The sequence below is a fragment of the Watersipora subatra genome, chromosome 5 (assembly GCF_963576615.1).
Source record: "Watersipora subatra chromosome 5, tzWatSuba1.1, whole genome shotgun sequence".
Classification (NCBI taxonomy): domain Eukaryota; kingdom Metazoa; phylum Bryozoa; class Gymnolaemata; order Cheilostomatida; family Watersiporidae; genus Watersipora; species Watersipora subatra.
The window spans coordinates 29,754,763-29,781,547 of record NC_088712.1 but is presented as its reverse complement, the minus strand read 5'-3'; the positions used below and the strand labels follow the sequence as shown (position 1 = coordinate 29,781,547).

General features: G+C 36.0%; 2 protein-coding genes across 2 annotated transcripts in view; both read left to right on the top strand.

The window, feature by feature from the left end:
- Positions 1–23,377, top strand: part of LOC137397266 (putative leucine-rich repeat-containing protein DDB_G0290503) — a 48,953-nt gene extending 25,576 nt beyond the window's left edge. The window contains 11 exon segments of the mRNA XM_068083554.1: positions 1,072–1,218; positions 2,608–2,795; positions 4,064–4,258; positions 5,388–5,537; positions 8,654–8,819; positions 11,394–11,447; positions 12,403–12,515; positions 15,236–15,368; positions 18,665–18,876; positions 19,747–19,912; positions 22,821–23,377. Of these exon segments, the coding sequence (XP_067939655.1) occupies positions 1,072–1,218; positions 2,608–2,795; positions 4,064–4,258; positions 5,388–5,537; positions 8,654–8,819; positions 11,394–11,447; positions 12,403–12,515; positions 15,236–15,368; positions 18,665–18,876; positions 19,747–19,912; positions 22,821–22,924 (1,628 nt within the window). The 3' untranslated portion in view covers positions 22,925–23,377.
- A 2,843-nt stretch (positions 23,378–26,220) lies between these two features.
- Positions 26,221–26,622, top strand: LOC137397265 (uncharacterized). The gene has a single exon (XM_068083552.1). The coding sequence runs from the start codon at positions 26,221–26,223 to the stop codon at positions 26,620–26,622; it is 402 nt and encodes a 133-aa protein (XP_067939653.1).
- Positions 26,623–26,785: the final 163 nt, after the last annotated feature.

The following is a 26,785-nucleotide window of genomic DNA, read 5'->3' as shown; positions in this document are numbered from 1 at the left end:
CCTCAAAAATGACAGAAGTTACATGGCTGAATATAGGATTGAGCTTCAACCTTGACCTTCAACTTCTAGGTCTATGCATGTAGAAATTATTACTTGTTTTACATAATAGCAAAAATTTTATTTACATGATTTATTCTGTTTTTCAAAATACTTTTTGAAATTGTTTTTATTCCGAGCAGTTCATTCAAATCTTGACATTTTAAATGGTTAAAACTAATTCTATTAATCAAGGGTAAAGCGTTCATAGGAAAGAAATATTTATATTACTTCACTTTTCAAGAACCTTCACCCTAGTGATTTGTTTCTCATCAATTGCCATCTTAGAGCAGTTAGATGTGACATGGCATCAGTGTGTGTGGTGAGTCTGTGTGGTAGAATATGTTATCGATCTATTGTTGGTCTCGTCTGCTAGTCACTTAAGCTTTATTTATGCATGTTTCTTCTTTATATACCCCTCATCAGCATGATCATCCGCTGCGGTCTTGCTGTAAAAAAACAACTAATGTCAACTAATGTGTATTCAACAGTTGGATTCACTCATTAATTAAATCTTATAGAACAAAAAATAGCAAAACAATTGTGTGACACTATTCCTCTGGCTAATGTGACACTGTTCCTCTGACTCATGTCACACTATTCCTCTGACCCATGTGACACTATTCCTCTGACTCATGTGACACTATTCTTCTGACTCATGTGACACTATTCCTCTGACTCATGTGACACTATTCCTCTGACTCGTGTGTCACTATTCCTCTGACTCGTGTGTCACTATTCCTCTGACTCATGTGACACTATTCCTCTGACTCGTGTGACACTATTCCTTTGACTCGTGTGACACTATTTCACTGATTTACATGGTACATGTCTACAAATCTTTTAGCTCCATTTGGCCGATCTGACAGAATAAATGCCCAAACCATGTTTGTCGAAATGTCTTATGTTCTAACATTGTTTTATTCTAATTACCAGTTTTTTGACCGACTTGCACTCTTCAATAGCCTTATTGGCTGTAAGAAGGCTGCACTGCTGCCAGTCAATATCAATATAGGAGTTGTATGCCCCTTGCAGGTCAGGTACCAGTCTTTAACTACTGCATCTACGTTGACGGCAAGTTTTGGGAAACTCTCACAGGCACAGCCAAGTGCAAGGCTTTGCTCAAAGATGTTACATCTCGGCAGCCTCACCGCGTCTCCGTAACTGCAACCACTAGTTTGGGTGAGGATTTAAGGCTTTTGCTGTTCTTCTTTTGTGTTTGAGGCGGTTTGATGTGTAACTAAGAGTTGAGGTAAAACCTTACTTGATCCTCTTCTTCACGAATTCTTACTCTCTTTTTACTCTGATAGCATCCTGTTTATCAACCTTGAAGAAATTATATAGTAGGTGGTTAAAGTGGTTTATAAAAGATCGCTCTCTTTGGGTCTTGAACTCTTGAACTACAGTTTGGGAAACTGACACTCCACCAATTGTGTCACTCAACCACATCCTGATGTTATAGAATAATGCTTACTATAATAAGAGTAATGTTAATAAATTCTCATATGAAGGAAGAGTTATAAGAATGGGACTCACTTCTTATTTAATGTATAAAATCCAAACCTCTTCAAGCAATGACAGGATTAATTGGTAATCTAAAAACTTTCGTTTTCCATATAAATGTCCCGCAATCTATATGATCAGAAACTCAAAAATCCATCTTCGCATGTGTTAAAGACAATCACCCTCAATAAACAGACTCGTGGATTTTTTTTCGTGAAACAATTTGTGTTGAAAATAATCCCGTGCATGGCCAGGCTTAGTGCCAGCAATACAGATATAGTAATGAAACTATTTTTATGTATTATTAGTTTTTTCATCTCTCTTCACATTCGGTATGGTGTATTTATCTTTCTTCACATTCGGTATGATGTATTTATCTTTCTTCACATTCGGTATGATGTATTTATCTTTCTTCACATTCGGTATGATGTATTTATCTTTCTTCACATTCGGTATGATGTATTTATCTTTCTTCACATTCGGTATGATGTATTTATCTTTCTTCACATTCGGTATGATGTATTTATCTTTCTTCACATTCGGTATGATGTATTTATCTTTCTTCACATTCGGTATGATGTATTTATCTTTCTTCACATTCGGTATGGTGTATTTATCTTTCTTCACATTCGGTATGATGTATTTATCTTTCTTCACATTCGGTATGATGTATTTATCTCTCTTCACATTCGGTATGATGTATTTGTCTTTTAGTATTTTGTTTGCGCTACTTGGTAAGTAGTTAATGTAAGGTTTTTAGGCTAGGGAACACGAGAAATAAAATAAATATATTAGTAAGAGATATTTGTTAATAGTCCTACAGTTTTAACATAAGGAGTTTCTAAATTGACTTAAATTTGCGCATGGAGATTTTACTGTATTTAGAATTCATTTTGTTGAACTATTCGAATTCTAGTTTAGTCAAATATACAGGTAAATATGGATTTTATTATCACCTTCCAAGTAAATTAGTCCATGAGACAAACAAAAATTAAATTGAAGAATAAAAGTTTATTGTTAATAGTGATTCTTGCTGTGGCTTCAATGAAAGTTGATGGATTTTTCCAGGAGAATCACACACCAATCACTGCACTATTATGATTGGAGAACCAAACCGGCCTCCGTCACAGCTCAGTGCAGTAGCAATCAGCTGTGATACCGCTAGAGTCTCTTTCCTACCTCACAACTCAAATCACCACCACTTTGTTACAGTCAACGACGAGAAGGTTCGGACTCTCTCTTCTTCACTCTTCCAGGTTAGTCCTTGTTTGTGAAACTATATTGATGATCGTAATTAGGGACCGCTTGAGATAAAGACGTTATTTGTTGTTAATTCATAGTTTGTTGAGCGATTATTAGAGGAATATGCACATCAATGGAAAGCCAAGGATGTTCTACACATGAATTGTGTCGAATATCAACTGGTATGTGCCTTTTTAGCCTAGTTTTTTGTAACATAGCATGACATGCACATTATAAACATAAATAAACATCCAGTGAAGAAGCATTATATTTGTCAATAAAATTGGTCATATTCAACACGGTTATTGTACATACGTATACGTGTAACTATATGAAAGTAAATCGATGGTCTTTTGAGTATTATTAGCAAGTTGATATTTAGTTGGTCAACCCTTATTATCAATCAGAGGATAGGATAAAATGGATACCAAATAAATATAGTTTTGCATGAGAATGCTTTTGGTGATTGTCAGAGTGTCTACAAAACCCTTTTCTCAAATATGTAGAGTATGCATGGTCTGAGATAATAAAGAATGTGATTTTATACCATTCAATTACAAATAACATGAACAAGATTACTGAGTGGTCAGATAATTACGCTAATCACAGCAGCTGTTGTAAGTTTTCAGAATAAATGTGATTTGCATTTGCTGTACAATCTACACTCATACAGTCACTTGAGGGTAGACACTAGCAAAACTCACTACTATTACAGTCTGGCTACTAACATCAACTCCTTCAGTATATGTACTATATTCCTTGACAGTATGTGTAGAATATTCCTTGAGAGTATGTGTACTATATTCCTTGACAGTATGTGTGCCATATTCCTTGACAGTATTTGTACCATATTCCTTGACAGTCTATGTATCATGTTCCTTGACAGTATACATACCATATTCCTTGACAGTGTTTGTACCATATTCCGTGACAGTATGTGTACCATATTCCTTGACAGTATGTGTGCCATATTCCTCAACAGTGTTTGTACCATATTTCTTGAAAGTATATGTACCATATTCCTTGACAGTATATGTACTATATTACTTGAGAGTATGTGTACCATATTCCTTGACAGTATGTGTACCATATTCCTTGACAGCATACGTACTATATTCCTTGACAGTATGTGTACCATATTCCTTGACAGTATACGTACCATATTCCTTGACAGTATGTGTAGCATATTCCTTGACAGCATACGTACTATATTCCTTGACAGTGTATGTACCATATTCCTCGACAGTGTTTGTACCATATATACTAGCTATTTATACTGCAGGTAGACATAGCCGGGCTGCTCCCCCTCACAGAATATACCATAACAGTTACAGCCTCTCCACAGTCCCACAATCAATCACTGAACTCTTCATCCACTAGCAGCAAAGTCCTCAGTACTAGCATACAGTTCACCATGCCTTCTATCGAAGATCTCAATGGTCTTTCTGATGGGCAAATAGAGTCAAGCTTCCTTAAGGTATCTGAGAATCTGTTATTATAGAGTATTATTACTAGATATATTATATATTTTATTATAAAGTATTATTACTAGATATATTATATATGTTATTATAGAGTATTATTACTAGATATATTATATATTTTATTATAAAGTATTATTAATAGATATATTATATATTTTATTATAGAGGACTATTATTAGGTATATTATATATGTTATTATAGAGTATTATTACTAGATATATTATATATGTTATTATAGAGTATTATTACTAGATATATTATATATTTTGTTATAGAGGACTATTATTAGGTATGTTATTATAGAGTATTATTACTAGATATGTTATACCCTACAGGATGACATTATTCGATGGATTTAACAATTCGCGTACAGGCAATTCAACGAATTATCAAAATCCGCGAATAATTAGTTTGATTTTTAATACAAGGGAGAATAACTACTACCTCAAATTAAAAACTAGCCGCTAAACAGAGTTAGTAAACGTGGCTAAGTTCCAAATTCTTTTAAAATCATTGCCAGGACTTTGAGTTAAGCCCATTGCCAATGCATCACACTTCTTTACAAAATTATTCAAAGTTGTTACAACATGCTGAGTTGGACTACGCTGGTTTTGTGTGAAGATGAGGAGCAGTAGTGATGGAAGAAATAAATACTGCGTTTTACCAAAGAACCAAAGTAAAATTCAATATGATTAATTTAGAGAATGGTTTTGAAAAATTCATAACCCACCACAAGTTGTTGGTTCACCAAAGGACTCCAAATCGATGAATATTCATCAAAACCTCTGGATGCAGCTAGAAATTTATAGCTTAGCATGATCGATATAAATTTCCCAGCTAATAGAGCCCTAAAAACGTGGAACATGCGTGTGAAGGTTTTACACTATTGCTAGCTGCATTCACGGATTAATTTATTTGCGTATGTGTTCATCCGCGAATATATTAGTCCGCGAATATGCATGAAAAGGCAATTTTCGCGAAATTTAACTCCGCGAATAATTTCATCCTGTAGGGTATATGTTATTGTAGAGGACCATTAGTAGAAAGATTTAAAAGATTGGAGCCCTGTTTCAAACCCATTGCTACGCTTGCTTCAAGCGTTCTAGTTATATTTATTTCAGAAGTTTGATGAGTTTTTGGAAGGAGTCACTCACTCCTCCACCCATTCTCACTTTGATATTAACCAGATAGAACCTGAGCTAGAAGAGCCCGCTTTTTTGAAGAATTATGATTCCACTCTTGCCACCAGCAAACCTTCCAACTCTGCCCAGGTAACCACTAGGTCATCTCTTCACTGTTCCTACATGACATCGTTTTTGTTAGAGGTAAGCCTGTCAGTCATGAGCAATACAATTGGTCTGTGCTATGCAGGCCTGCCTGTGAGAAGAAATGTAATTGGGCGAAGGTTTAGGAATAGAAAATCTAATAAACATATTGTGTTTCATGTTCTTTTGGCGTCTTCTACCTTTAGGTCTGCCAGATAAGAGTCGAGAGTCCAACCAATACATAATATTCATACTAATCTATATGGAAATTTCAGTGTTGTTTGTTTTCATCCTTGTGTCCAGTTACAGCGATTAAAGTCTAGCAATAATAAATCCGCTTTGCAGAGGATTTGAACTCACCACATTTATATGACAAGCCTGCAACCAAGCGTGCTCAACCACTAGGCTAAATTTTTATTACCATTTCTAATGCTTTTACATATAGGTATATCCTTGTCACGATTGCACATGCTAAATATGGCCTTTTTTATTATTAATAAATATTACCTTTTACTATTGTTATTTTTTACCAATTCTTTTAAAAGATTTTTTTTCACTAAAACCTTTTTTTATTTTGTAATTTTCAAATGTATCATTTCATTCCTATTGTTGGTTTTGGTAAATCTTTAAAAGCTCAATATTTTTCACATGGACAAATTTATTATCTGGAGTAGGAATTGCCTCTACATTCTCTTCATTCGGTCAGACAAAGATGGTCCGATATCTCGTATTTACGTTTGTACCAGTGTCGAGAGGTACCAGTGTTGTCTATCAAAACTTTGAATACAACGAGCTTTTGCTGAAACAGTAAATTATTTTATATGCGCACTTCCATGTACTATACTTTTCGGACTATTAACCGCACCCCTAAATAAGCCGCATCTGCTTTATTTTCAAAAAACCGATAAATAAAACAATATATAGGCTACACCTTTTGTATAGGCCGCAAAACTCATGACAGTGCTTTTTAACACGGCAGCAACTTTGCATGTTAATACGAAACAGTACCGTTAGGCACTGTTCCGTATTAATCGACGCTTTTTAACCCAGTGCCTAACGGAACAGTACCGTTAGGCATTGTTTCATTTTTTCTTTCACCGCTAAAAGTGCACTAATCGGAGATTCCGGTTGATGCGCCCTAGCGGTGAAAGAAAAAAGAATAGAATACAGAATAGCCGCACCCTTATATAAGCCAGATGACTCAAAACATCAGGAAAAGAGGAAAAAAAGCCAACAAAAAATATTTATATATTTGGAGCTCTAAATGCTGAATTCATCACTACAGTAGTGCATAACTCATCACTGCAGCAGTACATAACTCATCACTGCAGCAGTACATAACTCATCACTGCAGTAGTACATAACTCATCACTGCAGTAGTACATGACTCATCACTACAGTAGTACATAACTCATCACTACAGTAGTACATAACTCATCACTGCAGTAGTACATGACTCATCACTGCAGTAGTACATGACTCATCACTACAGTAGTACATAACTCATCACTACAGTAGTACATAACTCATCACTACAGTAGTACATAACTCATCACTACAGTAGTACATAACTCATCACTACAGCAGTACATAACTCATCACTACAGCAGTACATAACTCATCACTGCAGCAGTACATAACTCATCACTGCAGCAGTACATAACTCATCACTACAGTAGTACATAACTCATCACTGCAGCAGTACATAACTCATCACTGCAGCAGTACATAACTCATCACTACAGTAGTACATAACTCATAACTACAGTAGTACATAACTCATCGCTACAGTAGTATATGACTCATCACTACAGTAGTACATAACTCATCACTACAATAGTACATAACTCATCACTCCAGTAGTACATAACTCATCACTACAGTAGTACATAACTCATCACTACAGTAGTACATAACTCATCACTAGAGTAGTACATAACTCATCACTACAGCAGTGCATAACTCATCACTGCAGCAGTACATAACTCATCACTACAGTAGTACATAACTCATCACTGCAGCAGTACATAACTCATCACTGCAGCAGTACATAACTCATCACTACAGTAGTACATAACTCATAACTACAGTAGTACATAACTCATCGCTACAGTAGTATATGACTCATCACTACAGTAGTACATAACTCATCACTACAATAGTACATAACTCATCACTCCAGTAGTACATAACTCATCACTACAGTAGTACATAACTCATCACTACAGTAGTACATAACTCATCACTACAGTAGTACATAACTCATCACTACAGCAGTGCATAACTCATCACTGCAGCAGTACATAACTCATCACTGCAGCAGTACATAACTCATCACTACAGTAGTACATGACTCATCACTACAGTAGTACATAACTCATCACTACAATAGTACATAGCTCATCACTACAGTAGTACATGACTCATCACTACAGTAGTACATAACTCATCACTACATTAGTACATAACTCATCACTACAGTAGTACATAACTCATCACTCCAGTAGTACATAATTCATCACTACAGTAGTACATGACTCATCACTACAGTAGTACATAACTCATCACTACAGTAGTACATAACTCATAACTACAGTAGTACATAACTCATCACTACAGTAGTATATGACTCATCACTACAATAGTACATAACTCATCACTACAGTAGTACATAACTCATCACTACAGTAGTACATGACTCATCACTACAGCAGTACATGACTCATCACTACAGTAGTACATAACTCATAACTACAGTAGTACATAACTCATCGCTACAGTAGTATATGACTCATCACTACAGTAGAACATAACTCATCACTACAGTATTACATAACTCATCACTCCAGTAGTACATAACTCATCACTACAGTAGTACATAACTCATCACTACAGTAGTACATGACTCATCACTACAGTAATACATAACTCATCACTACACTAGTACATAGCTCATCACTACAGTAGTACATAGCTCATCACTACAGTAGTACATAGCTCATCACTACAGTAGTACATAACTCATCACTACAGTAGTACATAGCTCATCAGTTGAAATTCCTTTCAGGCAGATTACTTCCACATCTGCACCACGAATTCCTTCATATGTTTTTACTGTTTAGATGCTGCACTCAACTCCTAAGTACCCAGTAAAGTTGGGCTCTGCTAGTCTCATTGATGACAAATGTTCACCAATAATCTTAGAATTTGAAGAGTTGGATGGGGAGGGCAAGCAGGACACTCTCACTAATCAAGGCCAGTCAACTTCTGAGTCTACACCAACTATTGGTACGCATCACAATTCGCTGCTTTTGATCAACGTCATTGTCTAGCATGTATATTACTTACCCTTTATGGGTACTTACCCTTCGTGTATATTACTTACCCTTGATGGGTACTTACCCTTCGTGTATATTACTTACCCTTTATGGGTACTCAAAGCACATAAATTACATAATTTTTTTACATAATTACATCAGAGTCTTGGCTTTCGAATGAGCCTATATTCAATACACAAAGAATAATAGAACTATGAAAAACAGGGTGTCAAAAGTATGATCTGCAATAAAAAAAACACTTGGTTGTGCTTCCCACAATGTGATGTCATAATTATATTTTAGCCTTAGGTCGTCGATCCCTTTTGCTGCCATTGAGGCTGCGCTTTTCTGTGCCAATCAGTGCTGTTAAACCCAGAGAGCGCTAATAATAAACTAGGATTTTAGATAATCAACAATGCCCGGGGATCACGCTAACGCCAACCAATACAAACACATGTTCTGGGTTAATTAATTATGCTTCAATAAATATACTGTCGTTGATAAAGGTGATGAAATCACATCGATTAAATTGTGACCTGCAGTTGCGTGGCTTTAGGACTATTTGTCAATCGCACTTTCGCAAAATCGCGCAATGCTTGAAATTAATTAGTCTCAGTCGTGCCCCTCAACATCACGATAAAAAGAGATAGCTAGTGCATAATATCATCGGAAAAACATAGTATGGTGCTTGGAATCTGAGTTATTTATCATAAAAATAATCTGTACATGGAGAGCTAATAACGCTGATTCCTTTGTCATCTTCATTGGTTCTCTGGAGTTGTCCAACCTTCGCCTGCCACTAGCGTCATTAGCATAGTTGATAGATACAGACGGTCCCCAACCTACGAACGAGTTACGTTCCGAACGATTGTTCGTACGGTGAATTTGTTCGCAAGTTGCTTCAGGGCTATATTTTGTATTATAATTTATGTTCAAGGCCTATATAAGTATATTGAAGGTTTATATAAGTATGTTTAAGGCTTGTATAAGTAAACTGTATTGGTTTGTACTGAAAAAATATTTAATAAGATGAAGAGAATACTGTGGTGGACGCCGGGCCATGACACTGCATTTCTTATTTATTGTATGTCTTGTCCTTTTTATTATACCGTTGTTTCACTCGTTATGCTATTGTTATATCTGATATCTCATCATAACACTATCACTTATCGTCACTTATATTGTTGTCATACTAACGCGCTAGCGGTCCTATTTATTCACCTTGTTAGCCGGTGTTCTTACCGTTTGCCGTTAGCCGGAATGGTTGATATCATATGTTGATATCATACCGTATGCTCCTCGGCTAGTGAAATTTCCTTCGCTAATAAAAAGCTGAATGAAACTACACGCACTCTCTTCTCTTTATTTATTAGTCTAGATCATGCCAAGTAAAGGCCGGCAAATTCCTTTACAATACGTAGAGTAAAAATAAAAATGTTTTTTTGCACACTGGAGATATGTTCACACACTTATGCACTGCAACGAACTGGGCAGAGGAAGGTGGATGCTGGGTGGTGCTTCTGAGTAGTGGCTCTTTCTGCCGCCAATACGTCGGTATTAGCAGCGGATATACGGGCTGACCTGTTCGTATGTACCGTTCTTCGTAACTCGAAAGTTCGTAAGTAGGGACCGTCTGTATAAACAGTAAGCAATAAAATAAACGGTAAGAGCACACAACACCGAATATGAAAATTGTGACATCACAATTTTTGATCCTATACCATCGAAGATTTCTGCGGTAGAGCTCTGGGGAAATCCTATAAACACCAACCAATGTCTGTCTCACCATGTCAAACAATGGCTCATATGAAAGCCAAGATATTGAAGAACCCGAATAAGCTAAATCAGTATTTATGTAATTGATGTGCTTTAACCTTCATTGTTTACATATATGGATGGACAGCGACAAATAGTGTCGATATATTCTGTGTTTACACACACCAACCTTCTTAACCAATATGTATTGTTGACAAATAGATTGATTAATCAGAATTTCTCTCTGCCTGGTGAGAAGTAAAGGGCTGTTACTAAACTGTCATCAGGGTTTCGGTATTGTAACTCATTTAAGCTGTTTGCATCGCTATATTTCGCTCAGAGAGACCGTCATACACGTTAACAGTGATAACAGCCAAGTACAAAAATACGAGCTTCGAGTTGATGATTTAAATGAAATTATGGAGTAAGGAATATCCCATTGCCAAAGAGTATCTGTTAGGGGTAACGGGTTACATATTTCCATATATTTCTGCTCTATTTATGTTATGCTGGAAAAAATGTAAATTTTTTCCTTTGCATAATATTATTTATTGGCGTGAGGGGGAAGGTTAGAGGGTGAGGATGAAAAGAGAGGAAGAGAGAAAGAGGGAGGAAGAGAGTAAGTAAGGTTGAGAGAGAGTGGATAGAGCGAGAGGGAGGGAGATGGGAAAAGATAAGAGGGGAAGAGTGAGAAAGCATTGGAGTTAGGCAGGCAAAGGGGTGGATAGAGAGACGGTAGGTGGGGAGAGACTGGTACCTCGCTGTCTGATGGCAAATGTTGTATCTGCAGGTGAGAATGAGTGCACTTCAGTTAATGAAAACAAAAGCCTGAAAAGACATTCTGGTGAGTATTCTACCTATTAGCTACATTGTACCATAGACCTATTAACTATACTAGACTGGGCAATGCATAGCCACGGTGTCCTACATAAATAACCACATTCTTTGTGACGCAACATCATTGCTTTGTTCACTTCCGTCTAGTCAGGCAAGTGAGTCATTGTTTACATTGAAATAATGAAGAGACATTTTTGCTGCTACATGTAAGTTGACATAACTACCAAAGTACACAAAATATTTATTACAAATTTTAGATACAAAGCTTATACACTATGCATTTTCTACCCTGTAAATTTGGAAACAAAGTTGAATATTTCATATGTAAAGTGCAAGTAAAAATATCTATTGATTGATCTATTCCAAAATATTGCAGAATTATCAATGTTGCCCCATGCTATGGGCTAAATTGTCAGATAGCTAGGTGTACAACTGATTTCAAATGCATACACGCTGGTAAATGGTACACTGATGATTGCAGTCTGCCATGAATATAAATGTTGGGTCTTGGGTGTTTCGCAAACAGCATTAGGGAAAATTGTAAAAAACAAGCGACATGTTGTACACTTTTCTATACGTATTGTGAAGGGCTAGACATGACTCAAGACAACCAGTCGGCTGAGCCTTGATCTGAGATTACCGTAAATACCCGCGTGTAGAACGATACCGTGTATAGGACGATACCATGTATAGGACGATACCATGTATAGGACGCAGTCGATATTTAACCCCAAAAACGATGTAAAAAACTGTGTATAGGACGCATCCTAATTACAGTCCTAAATTTATCAAGTATAGTTAATAGGTCTATGGTTGTAGGTGAGAGTCAATATGCGCTGGCAGTATGCCAATAAGTTAGTCATTCCATAGCGTACTAGCGTCAAAATGCATCGTCATAAGCTTAAATCGATAGTAATAATCCTTCTTCTTGGAGCTGATATAACTTCTGCTTCAACGTTCAGGTAAGGTGACAGTTGAGGAAGCTAGAAATGGGCAAGTCTCAAGTCCAAAATCAAACTCGTCTGCGCTGAAAAAGAAGTCGATTCAGAAAATGATCAAGTCTTTGACAAAGAAGGTACTTGAGAGATGTTTATGTTTGCCTCGCTGTAATGTCCATCATATAACTATGCTAATTACATTTATTGACTGCTCACTATTTTATGGTTTATGTACCTGTAGGTATACATCTATATAGTATATTGTATATATACAGTATATTATATATGCAGTATATTAGGCTGTAGACGTATATAATACAGTATGTTAGATATTTATAATATACTGTATATATATTGTGTATACGTTGTATATATATATATTAAACAGTATGTGATATATTTGTGTACACCTAAATGTACTGCACATGAAACCCTAATATAGTGAGCAGTCATCAAGCCAATCAGCAATCTGCAGCACTATCAGCTGTAATCTATATAGATATACTAGGCGAATGCCAGGCATTGCCTGGGTTATAAAAGTCTTTGCACAAAAAATTTATTTTTATTTACCTTATAACAACAGTTACTATTCTAACCTTCAAACTTTATATCATGAGAAAAGTGTTTTGTGCAGTTTAAATAAAGAGAAGAAATAAAACAACTGTAAAGATTATCAAACAAGATTGTCAAACAACTGTACCGTTTGAAATTATTAGCTAATAGTAAAGTAAGTCTGTTTTGCTACGATTACGATAAAAAATTATTTGTTATAGAATTATATGATGTTAGTTCGTTTCAATGGCATGCCAATTTTCGCATGTCAGTGAAGCCATGCGAAAATTATCGTAGGCTATAGACGTAAATAGAGTGGTATAGAAATCCATAGTAATTATCTAATGCGATCACCTCCTGATAAAAATCATCATCATTAAAAATAGAACAAAATAATATGTTAATATTATTATATTTATTATGTAAATAAATTGAAAGAAAAAATAAACAATGAGTACATGAAAGTCTGTATATATAAAAAGGTTACTGTTCCAGCAGAAAATATCCAACAAAACTTTGAATATGGCGATACTGGTACCTCTCGATACTTGTAAACATGTAAAAATGAGATATTGTACTGTATTTGTCTGACCGAACAGAGAGAGAATGTAGAGGTTATTCCTACTCAAGATTATACAATTGTTTGCGGTAAAAGTTGGCCTTTACCGATTTAGCAATTGAACCTTGCGAAAAGCCGGAAATGAAATTTTACGAAAACGCAAAAAGGCATCGTATTTCATAGAATTCATAGTTTCAAATAATACATCATTTAGCGTGTGCTACGGTATACGATATTGTGTTTGATGAATATGGCTTTCGTAGCTCAGTGGTCGAGCTCGTGGTAAAAAACCTTGCGGACGCAATCTCCGTGAGTTCAAATTCATCAGGATGGGGATTTTAATTCCAAGGTTTTAATAGCTATAACTGGACATACCGAAGGACAGATGACAGAAAACTAACTTTGAGAAATTTATATAGATATATATTTGTGGGTATTGGATTTGTCTTCCTTGTCAGCTCTAAGCTGCACTGATGAGGCTTCAATAGCCGAAACAGTACTGTCTGTAGCATGACTATCTATATATATATTTCTCAAAGCAAGTGTGTGGGTACGTGTGTCACTCCAGCTACAGAGCATGCTGATTATGTTACCAATGCGGTCACGCGTTACGATGTCCCTGTTTAGAAATATTTTTTGTAAAGTTCAATTACTATATCTGGGGTCAAGGCCAATTCTTCTCACGCGGACAAATATATTTTTTCCGTGGGAAAAGCCTCGACATTATCTCTCCATTAGGTCAGACAAAGACAGTACGATAGCTCATTTTTACATGTGTACCGGTATCGAGAGGTACCAGTATCGTCGTATTCAGAGTTTAGATGAATAGCTTTTGCTGGAACAGTAACCTTTTTTATACACACACTTCTATGCACTCATTGTTTATTATTAATTCTACATATTCAGGACTTTTATTTTGTTTTTTCAGTTTGTATTATTTGTATCATTACTGAATCATCTTTTTATTGTAATCGTAGCAATATCGACTTATTTTAGCTATTACTTGCTAATTATTTCACTTTTACATCTAAACCTTTTTATAGTCGTTTTATTTTTTTAATTTATTTGACCTGCACGAAACACTTTCCTCATGATATGAAATTTAAAAGTTGTTTGACAAAGTTTGAAAACCTTTACAGTTGTTTTCATTTTCTTTCCTAATTTATTTCAACTACACAAAACACTTTTCTCATGATATGTAGTTTGAAAGTTAGAATGGCAAATGTTGTTATATGTTAAATACAAATCAATTTTCTGTCCAAAGACTTTTTTAATACCTGTGCAACGCCGGGTAGTACAGCTAGTATATACGTGTATATAGATGAGTGCTGCAGTTTGCTGATTGTCTTGATGACTGCTCACCGTATTTAGATATATAAATATATGTATCTAGATATGATTTATGTAATATATCTATATATGTAGCTATATATGTATATATATACTGTATATATACTGTATCTATATATATAAAGTATATAGATATACTGTATATATACTGTATCTATATATACAAAGTATACAGATATACTATATATATACGAGCATACCAATACAAATGTTCACTATAACTATGCTGTTATTTCTGTATATTTCCCGTTTGTGTAGCAATCCAACGTAGACATATATGTAGATATGTATGTTCCTAAATGCATAGACATGAGGAATTCTACATCAACATGTGTGTTGAGTTCTATAGATATTTTCAATATTTTCAATAGAGGTCAATATCTCGCTACTTGGTAGGAAAAGACTCGTGTAGTCAAACCTGATAGTCAACACCATGTCAGGCATGAATCAGGCAGCGTCTCTCAGTCATCAAATAGACATCGTCATCAATCTAGTGAGAAACGGAGCAGGTCATCTAGCCAAGCAAAAGGTTGGTTATCACTTATATGTTTTTATGGAACCATTTTTTGTCTCTGCGCATCAATAAAACCTTTGTCATTGCTTGTACATGTCACATTTCACCGTTAACTTGATGTATACGCATACCGTAAAACCACAATTTGAGCGTTACAGTGCTCTATTTTTTAACCCTTCTCTCATAGTGGCATTCTATTAGAGGTTGGCGCTCTATTTTTCAACCTTTTTTCCATAGTGGCATTCTATTAGAGGTTGGCGCTCTATTTTTCAACCCTTTTCCCATAGTGGCATTCTATTAGAGTTTGGCGCTCTATTTTTCAACCCTTTTTCCATAGTGGCATTCTATTAGAGGTTTGCGCTTTATTTTTCTACTAGCTATTCGAAAATGTTGGAAGAAAAATGTTTAACCCTTTTAGGTGGGCTAAGCGAAATTTATGTCGCCTATATTTTGCACTCTCCTACAGGGCCGAGTGCAAAACCCCACAGTTACAGTTTAAAATTCATTTTATAAGAAGGCTAATTCACTTTCTCCAAAACCATTTCTTCTTATACAGTGCACCCTCGCCATATGACATTAATTCGTTCTAGTGTTGGCATCATAAGGTGAGAATGTCATATAGAGGGATATAAAAACCCATAGAAATTATAGAGTCCAAACACCCCCTGGTAGAAAAAGCAATGTTTTATATATGTATTGTACATATTAAAAATTTGTAACAAAATAGTATGCGAACTTCAGTAACTATAGTTACCTACAGTAACTTAAGTTTATTTAGTGGTTACGATCTGCAATAAAATGTAACAATACAATGTACTACGTCCAGTCTATATAAATAAACAAATAATTATAAAAAGCAAACATAAACTAATCATGATTATAATACATGTAGAAACAGAAATTAACATTTTTGAAACAAAAATTTTTGCATCGTTTGCTTGGCCAGCTGCGTTCAGGTCGCTTTCGTACGGAACGATTTTATCTTCTGGCTGTTCAATACCTTCCAAAGTGTTTGCTGACCTCAACTTTTTTTGTACTGCTGAACGAGTTACAGTCTGAAACAATTTACGAACAAATTCGTTTAATTGATGACCGTCCGTAAAATTTCATCCTCTATCTGTTTTTAATTTCGGTTTCACTATAACTTATAACGCTGGTCTAAGAGTGAGCATCATATCTCTTTCAAGCGTATTGGGAGGGATTTCTGCAAATAGCGTATCAACATTTTTGTTACTTTCACATATTTACCACACTGACTGCCAAATTTTAATTTTGAGAGAGATTTTTGTTGATATTGAATCGCGAACAAAATGTTGTATGGCGGGGATGAAAAAACATCATACGCCACACCGTTAGGTGAAAAACCGTATAACAGGGTAATCATAACTCGGGGGTGCGCTGTATGGGAGTGCACCGTATGGGGGTGCCCTGTATGGGAGTGCACTGTATGGAAGTGCACTGTACGGGAGTGCGCTGTACAGGGGTGCACTGTACGAGAGTGCACTGTATGGGAGTGCACTGTATGGAAGTGCACTGTACGTCTAAGTATGAGATAAAAGCTTCTGATTAGGTTGTAAATCGCCTTGTGAACGAGTTTGAAGACAATGGATCAAATATGGGCCTCAGCGACTTTGAATCGGAATATAATTCTGAGGATTCCACGACCAAACATGAGCGAAGCGATTGTTTGGGAGCTTTATGATAAATGCATATGCGCACACAACTCCCGAAAAATTATCCGTCAATGGCCGTGACCAAACTCTTGTACCGAAATCACATCGAAAAATTTAACCATTTTTGTGTAGAGTCGTTTAATTATAATAATGATACAAAACACATAAAAACCTATTTAAATATGTCACTAAGTCTTTGAAAAGTTGATTTAATATCCTAAAGTTTACCCATCTTATCGGATTATACATACATAGGCAGATTAATTTGGCCTAAAATCGCCATTACAACTTGACAAGCGTTTTTGAATCAAAATTAAGACTGGCCAACGAAACGCCGATAATGTCGTGCGACAGAGAGTAGAACCATTAAGTTGTGCGCATTTCACAAGAAAAACGTGTACATTTCACCAGTTTATGGCATTGTCCAATTGCCGAAGGTTTCTGTAATTAACGTAAAAGTACTGAAAAGTAATCGTTTCTTTTTTGCCGATTCTACCGGACTTTGACATTTTGGACACTTATAATGATTACTTTGGTATTCCAACTGATGTCCAATGCAGTGAAAGTAAAGGAAATAACGATGATATTTTTCTAACGATTCTTATAAGATTGCTACAGTATTTAATTGTAAGAATAATTATTCGATTTTATAAGATTATTATAATATATAGTTATAAGAATAATCATTCGAATTTACAAGATCGAAGTATATAGTGACCGATGGTGTGCAATATGTTACTGTTATTATTTTTCTAAAGATTTTGTTGATGATGATACTGCGGCTGTGCCAAATATCTCGGTTCTGCCAAGCCGTTTTTAATGTCTGCAAAATTAAGTAATAGACCTACCTTTTTTATAGATATGCATCTATTTCTATGACAACCAGCTAAAATCTGTTTAGATTTTTAAATTAAGCATAATTTTTTGGATATAAATACAGAAATCTAGATAAATATCACAACTTCTTGATATTGGTTGCTATGACCAATGATATACAGCCCCCCAGCCTGTGTATATTACACAGCAGCTTGCCATTTTACTTCTAATATTGCATTTATCCTATTGCAGGGGAGAGATATAAACATATAATCTTTTCCTTTCATTATTGTTGTTTGCTGTACATAATAACACCCAGTAAATTACAGCTACCATTGCAGTTCTCCTATTGCATTGCAGTGCCATTTTACTGCTAATGCTGCATTTTTTAACCAGCAGTACCCTTTCTTTTTCCATTATCACTTTGGCAGTGGGTTGTATAACGGGAATTTCTAGTTGTAATAATCAATTTTTTTAGGTACACTAACACTAAAACCAGGGCAACCATGACAACAGCAATGGAAGAACTCATTATTATTTATGTAATCTAGTAATTATTAGTACTATTTTGTGGAGAATTTTCTACTGATAACTTTCTATTACGGGTTCATGAAGATCCATAACAAAACATAACAAATGTCAAAGTGGCGGCATACTTTAGGTGTCATTTTGTTAAAAGGTGGTGCTACATTTTTCAACTCTTCTCTTATAGTGGCATTCTATAAGAGGTGATGTTTAAATAAAGGTGACACTCAAATGGAGGTTTTATGGTGTGTTAACCGACCTCTGCTCGTATGTCTTCATTTGTTACTCTCTGTGCAGGTGCCCTTACATCACCAGTCAGTCAAAATCAGAGTGCTAGTTCAACTAATCGTTCAGGGGCTAGTCTAAGATCCTTCAAAGCAGTCTATGACTACGAGCCAGCGAGCATGTCTCCTAACAAGGATGCTGTAAATGAGGAACTAGGTTTTCAGGCTGGAGATATCATCACTGTTTGCGGAGAGCTTGATGAAGATGGCTTCTACTTGGGAGAGGTAACCTTGTCCTTGTCACGTTCTGTACTGTTGCAGCTCAAATATTGGCTAGGCTTGTAAGCACTTGTGCAAATATCTCAGCAACAAATTGGGAGTTTATAAAACTGCAAACAATGTTGCTAAAGAAAAATGACAAAAATTTCTATGATCTGATGATTTGGTTGAGAGACCAGCACTTCAACGTGGAATAGTTAAAATTCTTTCTGGTCGTTTAACTGTGTCCTTGTCCACTTTATGACACTTCTGTTTTTGTCAGCTCATAACAAGGTCAACTTTACTATAAACAGCCAAGCGCTTTACGAGCCTCTCTAGTCGATGCAGCCATGTTACAGTTACTAAGTTTCTGTGCAGCGAAAGTGTAGTGACTTTTGAGTGCCCCGGTGCCGAAGCTATACACTGGGCTGACAAGCAGATCATGGTTCCACAGGACACTATAGTAAAGCGATGGTTGTACAACGCGTTATGTCAAGGTTGTATTTAGGTATTTCATGTCAAGGTTGTAAGCAAGACCTACATGTACTCACAAGTGCAACCTTGTTGGTCGCTAAGGTAGTTTTTATGGCACAAAGATGTTGCATCACACGCTTGTTTTGCTTCCAAACAGTGACGCTGAATCACGGCAGAATGAGAGTGACAGGCTGTTGCCATGATGTCATTGCAGCAATATTTGGGGGTGTGTCACTACGCTGTCTCTGTGGAGAAACTTAGTAAAGTTCTACTGCTTTGTTTAGATTTACGTACATATCGTATGTCTACTGGTTTATCAGACTACTTTTTGTCTGTCTGTTTTGAATCTTTACAGTTAATTGTAGAGCACTATCGGGGTATCGTACAGCGAAAGTTTGTTCAGGAGTATTTTTGATGTTGTAGTTGAATGGACGCAAGGGTTATGTGCCTAGCAACTTAGTAGAGGAAATCAAAAACATGGAGCAGCGAATGGTAGCGCAGTTTGACTACAACCCCTCCACGCGTTCACCTAACAAGAACTCTGAAGAAGAGTTGTCTTTTCGAGCTGGGGACACTGTGATAGTGATAGGTAGGGCTACTAACCCAGTTAAGTGCTTTTCTCTTCAAACTATGTGCTTTTGTCTGTTAATGTTAGCACGGGCTTTAGCCATAGAATAATGCGTTACGTATGATTACCACTATGTATATTATCTAATCCATATCATGATATTCTACCTATGATAACTGGTATGTATATCATCTAATCTATAGTATGATACTCTATCTATGATCACTGGTCTGTATATTATCTAATCTATAACATGATATTTATCTATGATTACTGATATGTATATCATCTAATCTATAACGTGCTACTCTACATATGATTGCTGCTATGTATATCATCTAATCTATAGTATGATACTCTACCTATGATCACTAGTATGTATATCATCTAATCTAATAGTATGATACTCTACCTATGATTACCAGTATGTATATTATCTAATCCATATCATAATATTCTACCTATGATTACTAGTATGTATATCATCTAATCTATAGTATGATACTCTACCTATGATCACTGGTCTGTATACTATCTAATCTATAACATGATATCTATCTATGATTACTGATATGTATATCATCTAATCTATAACGTGATACTCTACATATGATTGCTGCTATGTATATCATCTAATCTATAGTATGATACTCTACCTATGATCACTAGTATGTATATCATCTAATCAAGTAGTATGATACTCTACCTATGATCACTGGTTTGTATATCATCTAATTTATAACATGATATCTATCTATGATTACTGGTATGTATATCATTTAATCTATAACATGATACTCCACCTATGATTACTGATATGTATATCATCTAATCTATAACGTGATACTCTATCTATGATTACTGGTATGTATATCATCTGATCTATAACATGATATCTATCTATGATTACTGATATGTATATCATCTAATCTATAGTATGATACTCTACTTAGGATTACTAGTATATATATCATCTAATCTATAACATGATACTCTACCTAGAATTACTTGTATGTATATCATCTAATCTATAACGTGATACTCTACCTAGGATTACTGCTATGTACCCTAGGACACTTATGTATTCGCGGCATCTAACTTTCGCGTTTTCGCAGTGTCATCCTCTCGCGAAAGTTTCATGTGCACTAAACTATCATAACAAATGAGCGAAAAAGCGAAACTAAATAGCTTTGTTCATTGATACTGTATAATTGAATTTTATAACAACATTTATTTTAACGTTTTTAACTACCACTATAGCATCGTTAAAATATAAACCGACAAAATAATTTGGCTGTCAAAATTTATTACGTTATTATTTTGCAATTATTTAGGATTATTTTCCCATTAGGAATGATTTATAATGATAGGAATTTGATGTCAATGCACATGCATTAGTTAGCGTTATCGTTTGCTGGAGACATCAATCAATGCAGTGAGCACCGTGTGTTGAAAGAAAATAAGACACATGCACTGACACTCGTAGTATTACACAAGCAGCATGGCTCTGGGAAGGTTTGGATTCACCACTGACACCTCTTCAATAACTTGTAATTTTTTGAGATTTGTTTTGTTTTAAGTGATGTGACTGACGAGGCGTTTTTAAATTAACATAAGCAAAACATGACCGCAGTTAATACGCTCAGAAAAAAAACATCTTTTCCTTTTGAGCGTTTTAACAAAGATCAATTTTGCAGATTTTATTTCAAGTTCATTCGGAGGCTTTTACGCTTTCGATGGGACATGGCCAAGCGGGTGATTGATAAAACTTAATCTTTTGCAAACCTTTATAAAAGTCGTTAACAAAAATATTTTGCCTCTGATGATGATAATAATGATGCCTAAGAACTACTAGAAGTTGATGTTTGTCTCTATGGCTTGGAATGAAGTGACATTCTACAGCGATAAAAACCGCGTCCATGGCCGTTGGGCAAATAACTTTTCGAATAAAGGATGTTGAGGTCGAGTTATCTGAAGGAATTTATCATTGCGTTGGAACTGACCAAACAAATCCGTTTGAGTTGACCTTGTGTTTGAGATGAAATGTTACATTTTATCTGAGGGCGAGTTTTTCGAGTTGGACATTACTTACCGTAAAAAATTCCCAAAAAGTTGGGGCGGCTCAGCCGGCCAGCTGCCCCAGTGAAAACTGGCCTGTTGATAGTCCAAGAAACAAATGGCAGCAAGCGATCAAATTGCATTATCGACCTTGCCCACACCATTCTACCTGCGGTTCACAATTACAAACTAGTCGCAAATTGAAATTTTTTTTATCGATGAACCGAACCTGAGGAATATAATTATGTTTGTTCCACTGCATTTATTTTCACATCACTATATTTTCGCACTCATCAGAACTGCGAACTTAAGTTGCTTCGAAATTTTACTCTGTGAGCTACTCACAAAACTAAATACTAGCGAAATATAAGTGTCCTAGGGTATATCATCTAATCTATAGTATGATACTCTACTTAGGATTACTTGTATGTATATCATCTAATCTATAACATGATAACTATCTATGATTACTGATATGTATATCATCTAATCTATAACGTGATACTCTACCTATGATTACTGGTATGTATATCATCTAATCTATAGTATGATACTCTACTTAGGATTACTAGTATATATATCATCTAATCTATAACATGATACTCTACCTAGAATTACTTGTATGTATATCATCTAATCTATAACATGATATCTATCTATGATTACTGATATGTATATCATCTAATCTATAACGTGATACTCTACCTATGATTACTGGTATGTATATCATCTAATCTATAGTATGATATTCTACTTAGGATTACTAGTATGTATATCATCTAATCTATAGTATGATACTCTAACTATGATTGCTAGTATGTATATCATCTAATCTATAATGTGATACACTACCTATGATTACTACATTTAGGTAGAGCTGATGGACATGGCTTCTATCAAGGCTTCATTGAAGGTAAAAAGGGCAAACAAGGATTGATTCCGGGCAATTACCTGCAGACCTCTCCACCTACCTAGCCGGCCTAAGACTGTCGTGTTAGCTGTACTCATCAATGCTATTAGCCTGTCTTCCTGTTTGTGGGAATCCAACTTATTTTTACTTTAGCTTAAATGCGATTGTTTTTTATATACGGATTCTTCTGATCTGTATAGTAATTGCATAGTAAAACATGTATATTGTCTTTTGGCAAACATGCCTAGATTTGCACGTTATTGCATTGCATTAATCATGCTTATTTTGTCACAGTGTTACTTTTTTATTGGTAGAGAATTTTAAATTATTTGCCATTTTATCCCGTCCAGATTCTGGTGCATAATTATTTTATTATTGATATAATGATATTACTTACGGACAACCAAGTATGCCTTCACCAATCTATGTATTTTGTCTATGCAGTTGCATATCTAACCTTGCATATATCCATACGGAGATACATTTGCAATTGAATGGAGATTTTTAGCCGCGCTTTGTTACGTTCATAGTATAATATATTCACTGCATGTTATTGTCTCTAAACTGAACCGTCCACTCTCATACAAATAGGGAGGGTTATTTGGGCTCCCTTACAGAACTGAAAACAACCTTTGTAAAAGCACTGTGTTATACCAGTGATGCACCGTGACAACATCTAGAGAGCGAAGATAAACAAACCCATCTATCGGCCAGCAGCTGCAACAGGATTGAGATGCTAGCATGTCTAGACCTGTTTTTGTCGGCTGGATGCCATATTTTTCCTGCCAAGAGATTCACTATGTTTCCATGATGCGCAGTGCTTCGGAGTTGCGCTATCTCCGAATCATGGAAACGGCGTCTTCGCACTGAAATCACTGCGCACTGATCAGTGCGAAGCCAGTGCAAATTCGCAGCAAGGAAACAGCGACTGCGCAGTGGCTGCGCATAGCTCTCATGCCGTGGAGACAGATTTTTCGATGGCAATAAACTAGTACAAAGGTTGTTCTGCTAATCTTGTTTTTCACTATTCTTCCGATCTTCTTTCACATAAATTTAATTATAGTCTGCATTCACGAGGATGATAAGGTGATTACTTTCCTGGACTTTGTTATCGATGCCAACACTTCGAAAAATAGGTGGCAAGTCCTAAATTAACGTTTAAATAATATATTACTTAAAAATACTTATTAAAAATGTATTACTATGTAAAAAGTGTGTTAAGGTTTGTAAAACCTTGTGAATGTGTATTGTAAATAAAAGTATAATGACGACAGAATAATAAAAAAAGACTGTTTATGACGTTCGGTATCCGTGATCGATTCTATTTCTCCATCAGGCGATTCAATTTATACAATTTCTCTTCTCTGGCTAATTTGCGGTATTTGCTGAAAACCACTGCGCAGCATGGAAACGTACAATCCCCTCGACTTCGGAGGGGGCTGCTTCGCAGTACTGCGCACCATGGAAACATAGTGATTGAGCAAAGTCTGTAATCACTTCAACATGCAGCCCTACATAATAAAGGGAAAGTTCAACAATCTCTGCAAGCCACAACTATAAGCAGTTTAAGTTGCCTTAACTGACTGAGAGAGAGGAGAGAGAAGATTGAGGGAAGGGGCGGGGGAGAGATGAGCAAGAATCATCTGTTGACATAGAAGAGGCTAGTTATTGTAAAGACATCTTCCATACACTTTGTAATAAACTAGCGGAATGCCTGGTCTTGCGTGAGTATTAAAAATCAGCTTGCAAGCAGTGAGAGGTAATGTAGTCGCCTGTCACTTGCTATTAGCCTGGCACATTGCCAATGGCTAATTTGAGTAAGCTTACTAGTAATACTGCTTGCCCGCACAGGAGAGAAAGCATAGCGTTACAGTGAGCCGTAAATGAGAGCAGTAGCATATTTTCACCCAAATAGCGACATATATCGCCCAAGAAATCCAATCTTAATCAATTATTGGTAAGGCATTTACCTGGCGAACGGGAAGTTCCAAAATCGAATTCTTCTGCTATAAAGATTTTTCATTCCAATATTTTAATAGCTGGACAAACTGAACTTCATACAGACTTTGAGATTTATATATAGAGATTGGCACCAGCCCTGTACTCGCATATTAAAACACCGCCAGTTAACTTCTTGTTCTCTTATTGCGCTACTCTGGTGTGACTAAAAGGCTGGGTATGTCAACTATGTACATGCACAGTACAATATATGTTATCAAGATCATAGCAAAGGAAGGGAAGGAAATGTGGCAGATCTCTGCTGCTAGCCCTAACATAGTCAGTTTTAAAATTTTGATTATCACAGTTGATGCAACCATTGTTCTCGATAAGAGTATCTAGGATGAAGGTCATGAGAATAATGTACTCATTTACACACCTTATTGGTTCCCAGCTGAAGTGTTCTCTCTCATCCTGATGGATATATCATTGTCTAGTTCCCACAGTTACTTGTTTATATAAACTCATCATGCTTATCCATTGGTTTATCTAAGCTGTGCTTTATTGCTTTATGTGCTTTAAGCTGTGCTTGTGCTGCATATCTTCACAACCCAATATGTAATGCTTGCTCTGTCTATTGTATCTCAGTTGGTTATGGTATCTTGACAGTTAAATTTCTGCTCGTTTCGCACAAACTCATAATTCTAACAAGAATTCTGAGTTCATTCCTACCTAGAATTCCTTCGAAGCAACCATGTTGACACAGTCCTTAGTTCGGACACCTAATCAACACTGGTGGGCCTTGAACAAAGACCATGCCCTCAAGTTGTCCACCAAACCTAGCTTCCAAGTAGTTGGATTACAAGAATGCACCACCAAAATAGGTTAGTAATAGGTGCTGACTTATTTAATGTGAATTTTGACTTATGTGAGCCCTGTATAAAGGGCAAGATGACAAGAAAGCCTTTTCTAAGTCATGGTATTGTGAAAACTACTAGGCCACTTGAATTGGTGCACACTGATGTTTGCGGTCCAATGCAAACAGAGTCTCTAGGAGGTAGTAAATTTTTTGTCTCGTTCATTGATGACTTTAACAGATATGCATTCGTGTACTTTGTAAGCCAAAAGTCAGATGTTTTTGAGAAATTTAGAGAGTTCGAGATGTTTGTTACAAACAAAACGGGGCTAAGCATTGGTGCGCCAGCCGGAGGGTTTTGTAAAACCTGTTAGCGAACACCTAGTATGTAGACTCAAGAAATCTATTTATGGACTCAAGCAGGCGCCTAGATGTTGGAATGCTGTGTTAGACGAATTCTTAAAATCACAAGGCTACAAGCAATCATCAGCCGACCAGTACATTTATATACATGACAATGGCAATGCTAAAGCAATAATTGCTGTTTATGTGGACGATCTCCCGGTAATGGCAAGTACAGAACCTGCTTTGTTACAGGCCAAACAGAAACTGGCTGAGCGATTTGAAATGAAGGACTTTGGAGAGCTGCACTTCCTGCTTGGCATGGCAATAAAACGTAACAGCGATTCTTTGAGTATCAACCAGCAACCATTCATTAAGCAAATCTTGAGTAAATTTGGAATGGAGAGTTGTAATCCAGTGTCTACACCAGCAGGAACTGATGAAAAATTGCTCAAATCAGATGGAAGCAAATCAGTGGACGCAAAGCTTTATCAATCAATAGTTGGTAGTCTCCTATATCTGGCAGTTGGAACTCGACCTGACATAGCACATTCCGTGGGAGTTTTATCAAAGTTTAACTCTTGTCCGACTGTAACGCATCTCACAGCTGCCAAACGTGTCTTCTAGGAATCATTCTCATTGGTTCCCAGTTGAAGTGTTCTCTCTCACTTACCCTTCCTTTTGTTTTTAAGTTAAATGACCAAACTAAATGCCAATTATGTAATAGTGCCATGAAGCAAGTTTGAATTTACTATCTGACATGTACAAGTGTCGTGGAGAAATGCTGAAC

What these genes read in the sequence shown, in the direction of transcription:
- LOC137397265 (XM_068083552.1), top strand. Translation starts at nt 26,221, where the DNA reads ATGGCAAGTACAGAACCTGCTTTGTTACAGGCCAAACAGAAACTGGCT.